The 12576-nt window shown below is 34.7% G+C and overlaps 1 protein-coding gene across 11 annotated transcripts in view; it reads right to left on the minus strand.

Annotated features, from left to right (window-relative positions):
* EXOC6 (exocyst complex component 6) overlaps nucleotides 1-12576 on the minus strand; it is a 94742-nt gene that overhangs the window by 45847 nt on the left and 36319 nt on the right. For all 11 annotated transcript variants that reach the window (XM_075423458.1, XM_075423457.1, XM_075423459.1 and 8 more), the window contains 6 exons: nucleotides 11473-11544; nucleotides 10706-10803; nucleotides 9435-9540; nucleotides 5753-5862; nucleotides 4600-4711; nucleotides 2830-2964 (listed from right to left, as the gene is read on the minus strand). In XM_075423458.1, the coding sequence (XP_075279573.1) occupies nucleotides 2830-2964; nucleotides 4600-4711; nucleotides 5753-5862; nucleotides 9435-9540; nucleotides 10706-10803; nucleotides 11473-11544 (633 nt within the window). The remainder of the gene's footprint in view (nucleotides 1-2829; nucleotides 2965-4599; nucleotides 4712-5752; nucleotides 5863-9434; nucleotides 9541-10705; nucleotides 10804-11472; nucleotides 11545-12576) is intronic.

Here is a 12576-nt window from a genome sequence, read left to right on the forward strand (position 1 = left end):
TTGAAGAGTCTGAAGGACATCTTAAAATGAGATCTTACATATAAAAGGAGAAAAACAGCCCTCTAAAATAGTAGCCATGAAATAGGTCTGAAGGCTTCTATTAAAAAAATTCAGTGCAGATGTACTCATAGGATCATCTCATGGAATGCAAATGTGATCAATGCTGCTAATAAAAGGAGATTTTTGACCACTCATAAAGAATGGAGGTGGCATGATTTGCCACCAGGAGATGAATTTAATAACCGTAGAACATACCAAACTCTGTGAGGGCCCAGTTGGGGAACTGCAAGCAGTTTTTCATTAAAATGGAGAGGGGGGGAAAAAAAGCGGGATTAACAAGAAAAGAATTTTCTACTATAAGTGGAGAATGTTGTACTAACAAGTTCTCCAGGGAAAGAGACAGGAGAGAAACCATAAAAAAAAAAATCTTACATGTTCATCAGCGTTCATTCTGTATTTTTCCAAAGTGCATAGGTACTAAGCTCAGTAAAGACAGACATAATATTCTGTGATTCCCTCCACTAGAACTTAAGTAGTTTAGAGGACAGTTAAATATGACTTACAGCATAAGCAATCAGCACAAAATATAACACCCTTTCAACTGCATTTATTAAATTCAGGGATAAAGAACATCTTACCTCTTAATGAAATGAAAGACTATGGCTGCATGCAGTATTTTGTTTGAACATTAAAAAGATTATGGATTGACCTTACAAGAAAATATCTACAGATACGCAAATTCAAAGACACACATGCACTATCAGTACACAACAAGCAAACTAAGCAGCCTAGACCTTAAGGACAGGGCAAAATTCGTAAAGCTAATGCTAGGGCAATGGTAACCTAACTACAGTTGCTAGGCCACAACCCTTCTGTCTTGCATTCTTCATCAAATCCTTAGCAAAAAAACCCGACAGTTAATGGGAAAATTGTTGGCAATCTACTGGAAATATGAAGTGTCTTGCAACGATGATGTCTTATTCCACCTCACCCACCTTTTAACATCTATACCAGAAGGGCTATTGTAATAGGATAGGCTACGTATTGCATCAAGAGTAAAAAAGGAAGCACAGAAAACAGAACCACTCTCAATAGAGTTAGTCCTCTTTGTCCCACAAATACAAGAAATCACCCTCCTTTGTTTCAGTGTACACTTAAAAAGCCCCAAATACCTAAAGTTCAAGTGGCAGCTGCTTTGGAATCCCTGATGACTTTCTGGTTTGATTTCTTTCTCTTTCAAAAATTTCTGTACAGAAGCCTCAAGTGATTAAGGTGGCAACACACTGCCTGAATTAATGGCACAAGGTAACCTATGCAAAATTATTATTCTGTCAGAATGTTTTATTCAGAAAGAAAACCCCAAACCACCCTCCAAGCACACACATTTGCTTCTATTCTAAACCAAAAACCTACTCAGCCAGACTTGGTCAATGAAATACTTTCTGCCATCCATTATGTACACGAATACCAAAACTTGGTTCTTCAATGTACGCAACCATCTGGTGCTCGAAAGAAGTACCTGTTGCTCAACCATCACCAGTGCATGAAGGATCTCTAAGGCACAGCGCAAGAGGGTTTCTGGTGTAAGGCTATTCAGTGGCCTGAGACCAAACCATCTTTGCACTCAGCACAGCTGAGTCCAGCTGCTGGGATCTTGTTTTAGCGCTTACTGGCATCTTTACCACATAAAACAGCCTGAGCAAGGATCAGGATTTCGACTAGTTTATCTTAGGGATAAATCTCAGTCATCTCCAGTTACCTGACATTACGCGTATAAGTTGTCTCCATCAATTTCACTTTTACGTGTAGATTTCTCATTAACAACACAGGTGTCTGCCTTGCATCTGAAAAATGACTAAGGCCTTTTGAGTAATCTTGTGGAGAGGGACTTCACAGATGAGGGTATGGGGTTTGTTCTGCCAAGGACATCAGATGTGACTATACAAGTCACTTGGTATTTTTGCTTTAGTTTCCTCTTTTCAAAATTCTTCAGAATTTCCGTACAGACAAATGCAAGAACAACTAGGAGAACTTCACATACTAATGAGATGAGGAGCCATACATAGAAAGAAAACTGAAACGTTGCCATGCTAACTGTTGAAATTACAATTGTTTATGCTGAATATGCATCACCTATGATTTACTTTAGCTTTTTGAGATGTAAGCTTAAGTACTTCTGCCATTTCTGAAAAATGTCAGAGAAAATACAGCTTGTGCAGATAAGCAGTTGCCATACACTAGAAACAGTTGAGTTCCCAGTGATCATTTTCAAAAGTATTATTGTGTATATAAAGGACATGTAAATAAAATACGAATTCTAAAAAGATAATTGAGTAATTTATACTTTGTAGCACACTCCTAATACTGCATTTATATTACTAAGTTACACAATTTGAAAATATACCACAAAATATTTCTATGGTAGAATAAAAACAAATAAATAATACAAACATTTTAGATTAAACTAGCTGTTTTGTTTGATCCCATTCAGAAAGGGAGATGTTACACAAACTGGAGCTTAATCTATTGAAAGCTTCTGATGCGGTTCAGCTTAGCTTGTAATTTCATAACTTAATAAAAGATGCATCTGAAAGATAATATTGATGCTCTTCACGTACTGACGTATTTCAGATCATACCGATAACATAAAAAGTGTTTATCTACTCAGTATTACAACTGAAATCTTAACAGTTCAGAATTATTTTAGAGTAAAAAGTAAGAAAGTGTGCAGCTTTGCCCTCACCCCCTTTTGTTTTAAAATGCTTTATTTATAGTGATTTTAATGTAACTTTTCAGACATAGTCATATTACGGATGACATATACCATACCTTAAATGTAGAAAGTCCATAAAGTCTTGCAGTGTGAACAGTGACTTGTGAAATATTTGTAATGTTAGATATAAAATCCTCAAGGTATTTACAGGCTTGTTCCAGGTGTGTTGTGTTTATGATGATTTGAACAAGCTACAAGAGACAAAAAATTCTCATAGAAATCCTTTTTGTATTGCCCATTGTCATTTGATTTTGTAAATGATTACTTGTTTCAGCAACGATGCTACTAGCAATTAATTACAGCATTTCAGGTTACAACCTGTCAGTTTTCAAGTTTGTTTTCAAATGCCACTCAGGAGTAATACTACAGTTTACATGCTAATGATGCCATTTTAGAAATTAACACTGCAGATGCCTACTCAGTGAAATAAATCCAATTTGTATTCCAGAATTAAAAAAGAGAAAACAAAGGATAATATATTGCCAAAAGCAATTCACTAATTTGTACCATAAAAATACTTTTTTAAGAATTACTGCTATAAAAAATAATATTTCCCAATATTGTCTGCAGAATGATGTGTTCTCAGGTTATGGAATTTCAAAAATAAGGTTGTCAATTCCTTCCCTCACCAACAATGGTAACAATCTGCTTGTACATGACATAAATGTATTTATAAGCAGGACCTGCATTCATATCCAGTTCACAAATTCAGACAACGTACATAATGCACAGTAACTGAACCGTCAGCATATTTTAACTTAATTTTCACTGCATACTGTCTGTTTTAGTGAACACTAATGTAATGCTGGGTAAAATAAGTTTTCTCTAGAACATTTTTCTCATAAAACATATTGACTCAATAAAGCAACACTTCAAAAAATACTAGTGAATTTATTTTCATATCCTTGAAAATATTCCAGTACCCATCTCAATAACATAGAAAATTACGCCTCACAAATTGTATTGCTTGTCTTACTAACATGGCAATATATGATTTATAGAGCTCTTTTCTCATCGTCTTCTTGATTTCATCTACACAAGAGGTTCTTGCAGTTTAAAATCAACTTTCAATATGACCTAACACTGCTCTAATGGCAACCACTAAAGTCCTTCTCAGTATGCTTCAGGAGGTACCTGCTCTCTCCTGACATTGCATGTACCCGCAGTAAATGTTCAGAATGACTCCCTGTCTCTGTCTTATTCTGTCCAATAAACACATTAAACCAAGAGTCCTGATGAAGAAACAGCATGCACAAAGCTACTAAAATACTTTAATTGCAATTACTACAGAAAAAGTTTCATGTGTCAGAGTAAACTTGAAATTTTAGATTTCTTGATCTGGTAGGTATACTCTGAAACTTCAGACAGTTTACGCAACAGAGATTTTCTCTCCTCCCCCCCCCCCCCGCCCCCGCTTTTTTATGGTAAGAACAAGAAACTCAACAATGTGCTAGCAATTGCCAGACAGGAGCAGAACACATGAACCATGCTCTGTATGCAACCAAAGTAGTAAGAGCCTTTGGCTTATTTCTTGCAAATCTCTGTTTATCATCCAGGAGACAGAAGTCTTTCATTGTCATCTCCCTCTCAGAAGGCATCCCTTTGTAAATATACTTCCAACTAGACCAAACACCATATTGTTATTATTTATGTAGCAGATATTGATGCTTTTTTATACTTCATCTTCCACCTCTTTAAATTTTTAATTTTAAATCAAGCACTACTTGCTCTTCTTACACAAATCTCAATACCACAGTACATCTCAATTTACAAGAATAGTTATAGCATTAATTGTCTTAAAAAACACAGTATTCAAAAAAACTTACCTCTGTTAACCCTATATGAGGTTTTTTAATTAGGTTCTGTAAACAACTACTTAAAGTTCTTGTAAGCAACAAATTTGTAGATTTTCTGAGCATATCATCTATTTCTGTTGAGCTGAAAAAAAATGTTTATTTTTATAACTATACTGTAAATTACAATACTTCGACAGTAATACTTAATACTTTTCTTTTTTTCCCTGCATAAGGAACTTTTCATGTTAAGAATTTCTTTTGTGCATTTCATTTCTGGTTGCTCCAAGTCTTCTGTGATCTAACACACAGAACACCTCTTTCATTGACCAAATTATCCATTAACTGAATTGCAACACTGAAGTAAAATCTGTTATTTTTAGATCTTGGACATGTTTATTGACACAGCAGTTCGGAAAGAGTAATTTGTGGGTTTTAATGAGTTACTAAGGAGGTCAGCATGCACTCATTAGTATGTGTAAATTGTAAACAGTATCAATTAAGAATGTGTGAAAGCAAGTCATTTACATCTTTAACAGTGCAGAAGTGGGTGACCAGCCACGAATACCTTCCAGATTTCAGATCTATGAATGTTATTTTATGTAATTAAAACTAAGCTTTAGAAGGCCACAAAAGGAAAGGAAATGGGAGAATTGTGATTTTTTTCCAACACAAAAAGGTGGGATCAAAGAGAGAATGAGCAGGCAGCAGCATGCTTTATTGCAAGAGAAATCATTGCTAAGGAAACTCAAAGCACTGAGAAGGGAAAAACTCTTCGAGGTAATCAGGGATGCTACACAATTATTGCTGAAGTGGTCAGTATCAGAATATATTTTCAAATCTTACATGCTTTGTTAAATAAATAAAATCTCTAGATTATTCAAATGAGTCAAATACTGTTTAAAACACCCAGCAGTGTTTTAGACTGTTCATCATGCCAAGCTACCTTCACCCACACAGACACACACATATTGTATACAATATATATCCACATATAGGAAATATATGCTATAGCATTGGGAATCACAGCTTAAATATATCAAATTATAAATTTAAATTATATGTAAATTTTGAAACAAAGTTAGCAAGTACACAAGAAAATATATTTTCAATTTAATATATAGTTTTAGGTCACCTGGAATTTATAGGTTACCTTAAAGTCACATTGCTGATGTTTTAAGCTTACCTGCGGTGAAGTGACTCTGAAAACTTAAGGCTTGCATAAATAAATTCCTTAACTTGGATATAAATCTGAGGCACTGACTGAGACATTGGAAGCTTCTTTGGAAAGGATTGCTGTGAAAATAAAAGATAATGCTATCTTACACTTGAAATTGACTCTAAGGAGAAGCTGGTATTAAATGCAACAAATAGAAAGCCACTTAACACTATCAATATTTTAATCTACCTTTAGCTTTTCTGTTTTTCATCAAATGCAAACAGTGGTATGTGCTGGACTGACTTCTACATCTGTTTAAACAGCTTATAAGCAAAATAGAACTTTATCACTTCTCTAAATTACAATAAAGTTTGGAGATGTTCTGTAATTTAAGAACCCTCTGCAGAAAGCAATTTACAAACACACGTAAAAACCAGGTCTCAAACCCCTTTTAGTCTGAATGAACAAGACAGACATAAGCTCCAAAAATGCAAACTTTTTTTTTTTTTTGCCAGAGAAAGCAGGGGGGAAAAAAAAAGGGGGGGGTTTAGAAGTTGAGCACATCTGGGATTTTCAAAGCATCTTAGCATCTTGAGAATGTTTTGGCATGTATATTTACTATCATATATTTACTTTCTCGCGATAGTTCACAAAACCAAAGCAGTCTGAATTATTTTTGACAATTTGGATTAACGTAGGAAATACTAGCAATCTGTAAGAATAAAATCTTGCTTCTTACTTTAGTTTTAAAGCTGATATTGTATTTGGAAGGACAAAAAGAAATAAATTCATTTAAATCTACACATGCCAAATAGATATTTCTGCATTGAATACATAATTTTTAAAATCCACAAAACAATTAATTTTCTGTTTACTCTATGACAAATGAATGAGAAAAATAATTAACAACTGATATCATCCCCACAGAATTCCATTTCTCAAAAAAAAAAAAAGCATTAATCAACAGCTCAACATTTGTGTTTTAAAAAATGAAGACAAAACAGATCACCTTGAGATTGTCCTAACCATACCTCTTATTTAAGATAAGGTGGTGTGACTAGTACATGGTGTAAGTGTCAGGCTTTCTTGTCACTCAACAGTGATAGCAAACATTTATTTAACGATAAAATTTACTTTGAATATGGGCTCATCTGATTTCAGCAATTAATTTTTACAGATAAAACAAGTGCTATTACATACAACTATTTCAGATCATCACAATATTCTGTCAGCAGGATTTGAGTCTCAGCCTTCACATATTCAACTATCTAAGAGAAGTAGTTCTTTATCCTCTACTGTGTCTGGCCAATACAGCAGGACACAACACTTTCTGTCTGATTATTAGAGTAAGCAGCAAGAAAAAAAACAACGCTAACCAGACACACAAGCCAATTGTTTCACTTCTGAATACAGAAAGAGAGTAAAACTAGATGATATAATCAAAACATGATAGTTTGGCACATTCAATCTAAATAGCAGACTGGGGACAAGACTCTCTTCTGTCCAGTCAGACTGGATCTGCTATGTTAAATATCTAGTAGGTTCAGGTCATAATTCTGCCTTGTGTGCCGAAAGCAACTCTTCTGATAAACTTGCCTGTAAAATGTGAGGGTGATTCATCCTAACCTACAGCTAAAAATGAGACACTCGCATTCATCTCTTTTTATACTAAATGGAGAGAAACACACATTTTCAAAGGTGAAATTTCCCTTAATCTGTAAAAGGCATCAGTGTTACATCAAATGGAATTAGCCCCCTGGGGTGTCTATTCCTGTCTATCAACTACACAGGCTCCTTCAGGGACTAGCCTGAACTTACACACCTATTTTTAGGTTTTAGGGTTTTTTTCTTTAAACATTGAAATGTTGATTAAATTAACCCACCCAACGGGACCTCCCAGTGCCTTATAGCCTGAGGCAACAACAGAGAGGTGAAGTGGATGGGATTATAAACAGCAACCAACAGAAGTGATGTTGGAGCATTTATAAAGTTTCCCCTCCATGAGGATTCCCTGCTATTTAGTAACCCATAAGGTAACACTGTACTCTTTCTTTCTACAAGGATACTTAATGATTCTTTCCCCTCTATCCCACTGCCTAGTTGACAAAACTTTCAGGAACGTTACCTTCGAGACTTACGTCCCTTTGCTAAATTTGCTTGAAGTCAACTAAACGGCTTCAAAAATTGCTAGGACATGATAAAAACCTCAGACTGCCTTATTTTGAATGCTGCCCTTCTGCTTTACATACAGGCTCTTTTCAGAGCTATATAAAAAATGTTATTCCTGCTTTACAGATGAATGAACATGGACAGAGAGATGTGAAGTGAGTTACCAGCACCATGCAGCTGGACAATGATAGAGTTGGGAACAGAATCCAGCCTGATTCCCAGCTTTACTTTCAAGCTCACCAGCCCAAAAACTAAGCATCAGTGAGATTCTGCCCATAAAAATACATAGAAAAAGTGCTGCTCACTATGAAATAGAAATCCCTCTCTGCGTCATAAACCAAAATGAAAATTGTTGGGTACAGAGAATCCATTTTCCTGCTGCTGAACTAAGAGCCACAGCTTTGTGTTAATCATATATACATGTAACTGCACATGCCTACACAAGTAACCTCCACACACGCGTGCTGATACATCAGACAGAGTGGGAGGGGCTATCAGATAAAATTATTTAGTGCAAGTTAAAAAATCTCTGCAATTTCTTAGCAAAATATGTCATGATAAATAGTGTCTGGGGTGTGGTATACTTCCAACACTGTAAGGGATTTCCATTCTGTTTATCTTATTTTAGTATTATAATCGCTAAGTAAATGAATTTGATGGAGCATAGCATCCGGCAAGCACTCTGGAGTCTTATTCAAAAGTCAGCCTAAAACCCACCTTTAGTTTTTCATCTTCACTGCAATACTGTATTAATGACATGCAGTTGTTACATTTGCCTGGTAAATCCCTGCTGAATCATAGAATTAAGAGTATCTTTTTACTTCTCCAGATATCTGTAGTGATAAACCAGCTTCCCTCTACAACAGTTACTCCCACTGTCATGTGGTTCTTTGATTTAGTTCCCCTCTGCAGACTCCATCATGGGCCTGTTGTTTCTTCATTGGTATTACCAAGACCATATTTGACCAGCAGAATACACTAACCACCTTTCTGCCACACTAGTCTGTAGTGAAAGAATGGCTGAGGCTATGAAAGATTATCCTATTGGAGTGCTAGTACGGCAGAATTATTTACAGTCCCTTCATGTTTATATTGCTGTACATGGTCAAACACAAATAATTAATTTTAAAAGCAAAATGCAAAAGTTGTTGTCTCTAACATATCCCTGTTTTACACATATATTTCCAATACTACAGCATACAATATACTGTGAATTATTAAACCAAATGAGTTGCAACAAAATTTAACTAAAGACAGACTGTATTATAATTACATAAAGACTGTATCAATTAAAGTGTATTATTAATTTGTTTACAGAACAATGGGTTTCATTATTCAGTCAAACATGAGAGCACATGACTAAAGCTTTAATTTCCATATTTATTTATGACTGGATAATTACACACAAAGAAGGCGATTTAGCCTCTTAATCTACCTAGCTTTTCAAATTTTAATTACTTTTAAATTATAAAAATCATGACTATGCCAAGTGTCCTTAACTGGATCTTGACAAACTTCAATAAATAATTTTTTTCCTTACCTTATCAAGTTCTGGATCTTGAAAAGGAAATTTGCTTATAACTATTTTGTATTCATCCTCATTTGCTACTGGAATAGGGCTGTAGTTGTCCACTTCAAAAATATCCCTGGTGAATTAGTAAAGTGGAAAAAATGTAGGACATGTAATTTCTTTACAGCATTGTCCAGTGTTAAAACATGTAAATGAATATAAATTTTACTACCACACTTAGGCATGCAGCTTCAAAAAGTTATAAGCTGCAATCGTTATAATTTCAGACACCCAAACTATTTTAGACGAATTTGAAAGTACCTTGTATATGCTAACTCTTTACACTGCATCTAATCACAAAGAAAAAAATAGCTGAAAGCATTTTAATATGTGTGACTCAAAACATAATAAACCATAATAAAGCAAAAGAGCTTTAGATCAACTACTGTGCTCCAGGGCAAATCATAATGAGATACTTGTTAATTATGGTAGCTTACACTTTGCCTACACTAAAGCAGATATTCAGACTGTCTCACTTAGGTACCACAGCTACATATAGTCAATGGAGATGATTCAGAGAACTTCAACTCAGCATGTGGCCACAGCTTTATTGAAGTACCCTCTGGACTTCCTTACTAGTCCATTGACTATACCAGGAGTCTAGAGAGCATAAGAACCATAGACACTAGACTTAGCTGGTGAATTTAATTTTAAGGTTTTCCATAAAACAATGTAACTTTTTTTCTTTTATGGTAAACAACATCAGCACATTTAGATACCACAGTCTATCTGCACACAGGCTTTGGAGTACAGTCCCAAGCTGACCTGTTTTTGGGTTTACAATTTACTCAATCAAATGATTCCAAGGAAGGTGGAAACCAACCTGCATTAAAAAACCAGGAAGATGTACTGGCAATGTCAGTAGTCTGTCAGGGAGATACACATATCAGCTAACTGTAAACATTAAGACAACCTAAATTAGGAATCTAATGCCCTATTGCAATAGCCTAGAGTGATTAGGTTCCTAATGAAGAAAAACAGTGTTTCTCTCCTAGATATTTCTCCAATCATCTCCCTTTGGCGGAATTCCTTCTCCCTATTAACTACAAAAGCAGTCCTCAATGGCTCTTCTCCTGAATATTAGTTACATGTGATGAATGCTTTAGTCCTACCCAATCTGAAATTCATATATAATACTGAGTTAATAAATTCTTCCAGAATTACAGCTCGATCAAAAAAAGCTTTAAGTAAGAAAAAACCCAATAGATACAATACAAATACAATTATTTTTAAATACTAACCTGAACAATCCAGACCACTTTTTAAGAAGTGTTTCATTGTATTGGTCTCTGATCTCAAACAAAAGATCAAACAGTCGATTCACAGGAAAACCATAACCCTAAGGTATAAAAATCAAGAGTGGATAATTCAAGAACACACTCAATTCCTACCACAACACTTTAGGACTCTGAGACAAGACTTGTTATTCAATCTTGTCACTTCTATAAAACAAATTATAGTACTTTAAACACACCAATACAATTAGAAGATCACATATCTTCTTCTCAACTACTTAATGCTATGCTTTCTTTCGGTTTTCAAGCAGAAATTTGTCTTATTTCTTTATAACATTTTAAGATGTTATTTGCACATACATCTAATCTTTTTTATCAGTCTGTTAAACATTGCAAGAATACTTGCCAATGATGCTCATTTGGTCTTCCAGCTAGAGGGCTAATGATAACTGGAATGTTATTCTTGCTTAAGACTCGAAGTAAAACATTTACAAAAGACAAAAACGTACACAAATTACAAAGCTAACATTAATTTTGCATAGATACAGGTAACTGGATGCTAGCCGGATAGCCCAGAACACGTACATTAAGTTGATAATACTGAAAAAGAGGAATCAAGGCAAGAAATACATATATTTTAAAAATATTATTGTGTAATTTTGTTCTTGATTCACATACATGACATCAGGGACATCCAAAGCATTGCACTTACCCACCTAAAGGAAAAAATTGATTCTAGGAGTTCCATTTAAATTACTAATATAATTACATACCTGCAAAGTATCAGCAAACACTACAATGAGATTCTTCAGTTCCAGAACAAGGTCGGGATCACTGCAATACGACTGAAAGTGAGAAGTTCTGGTTTTGTTTAAAAGACTTAATATATGGGACATGTGTTTCTAAAGAATATTAGCACAGAAGGTTAAACTCTCCAGCCTTATCCCTTTACCTAACTGACTGCCTTAGTAAAAAACAACTTAGACTCACTTGCCTTCATTTAATCCAGCTACATGAAAATATTTTTTTAAATTTTTACATGAACTATCCGTAGTATAAAAGCTTAGAAAAAGTAAACTAAAATACGAGATTCAGTAGATATCAGTATGTTGTACTGAGAGTCAAAATCAGCAAATTACATTTATTTCAGTGGAACATAAGCACACATCAAAATGCTTTCCTAAATCAACACTAGAGAGGCTTCCATAGTACGTGCTTTTGAACGCTAAGCCTGGGTCTAACTAGTGCTAACTGTGCCACCTCCAACAGTTTCCCAGCGGTATGGGGAAAACACTACCAAAAAAAAAAAAAAAAAGTAAAAAGTCACGACTTTAAGCTATTCAATCTACTAAAAAGTAAAAAGTCACGACTTTAAGCTATTCAATCTACTAAATGACTGAAATTTGATTATCAGAGGTGTGGAGTCCTATAACTAAGGCTTTCACCTCAGTTTCACTATTTGCAGTACTGGATAAACTAACAAATATTTATATTAAAATAATTTAAAGCACTATGAAAAGATAGTATTGGTTAGAGACTATATACGCCTGTTTCACCTTTAATTTTTGTTTTAGCACACTTCATTAAAAGTAAGGGTTTGGTTTACAGTACCTCATAAGACAACACACACTTGCCTAAACATTATTCTGTACTAGGATAATGTTAGCAAGAGATTGTGATAGACTTGGTTTTGATGGGAGTTATGCATTTTGAGAAGAAACAGTGATAAACTACATGACAAGACATTGAAGAGTTCTTTGGAGATTCCATCACTTTTATTCCTTACTGCATTCTTACATAGGTGTATAAATCGATACATAGCCAATTAACTTGCAAAGTATTCAGCTTAATAAAATGCTGAATATCTCTCAATTTAT

The sequence above is a fragment of the Opisthocomus hoazin genome, chromosome 6 (assembly GCF_030867145.1).
Source record: "Opisthocomus hoazin isolate bOpiHoa1 chromosome 6, bOpiHoa1.hap1, whole genome shotgun sequence".
NCBI lineage: Eukaryota > Metazoa > Chordata > Aves > Opisthocomiformes > Opisthocomidae > Opisthocomus > Opisthocomus hoazin.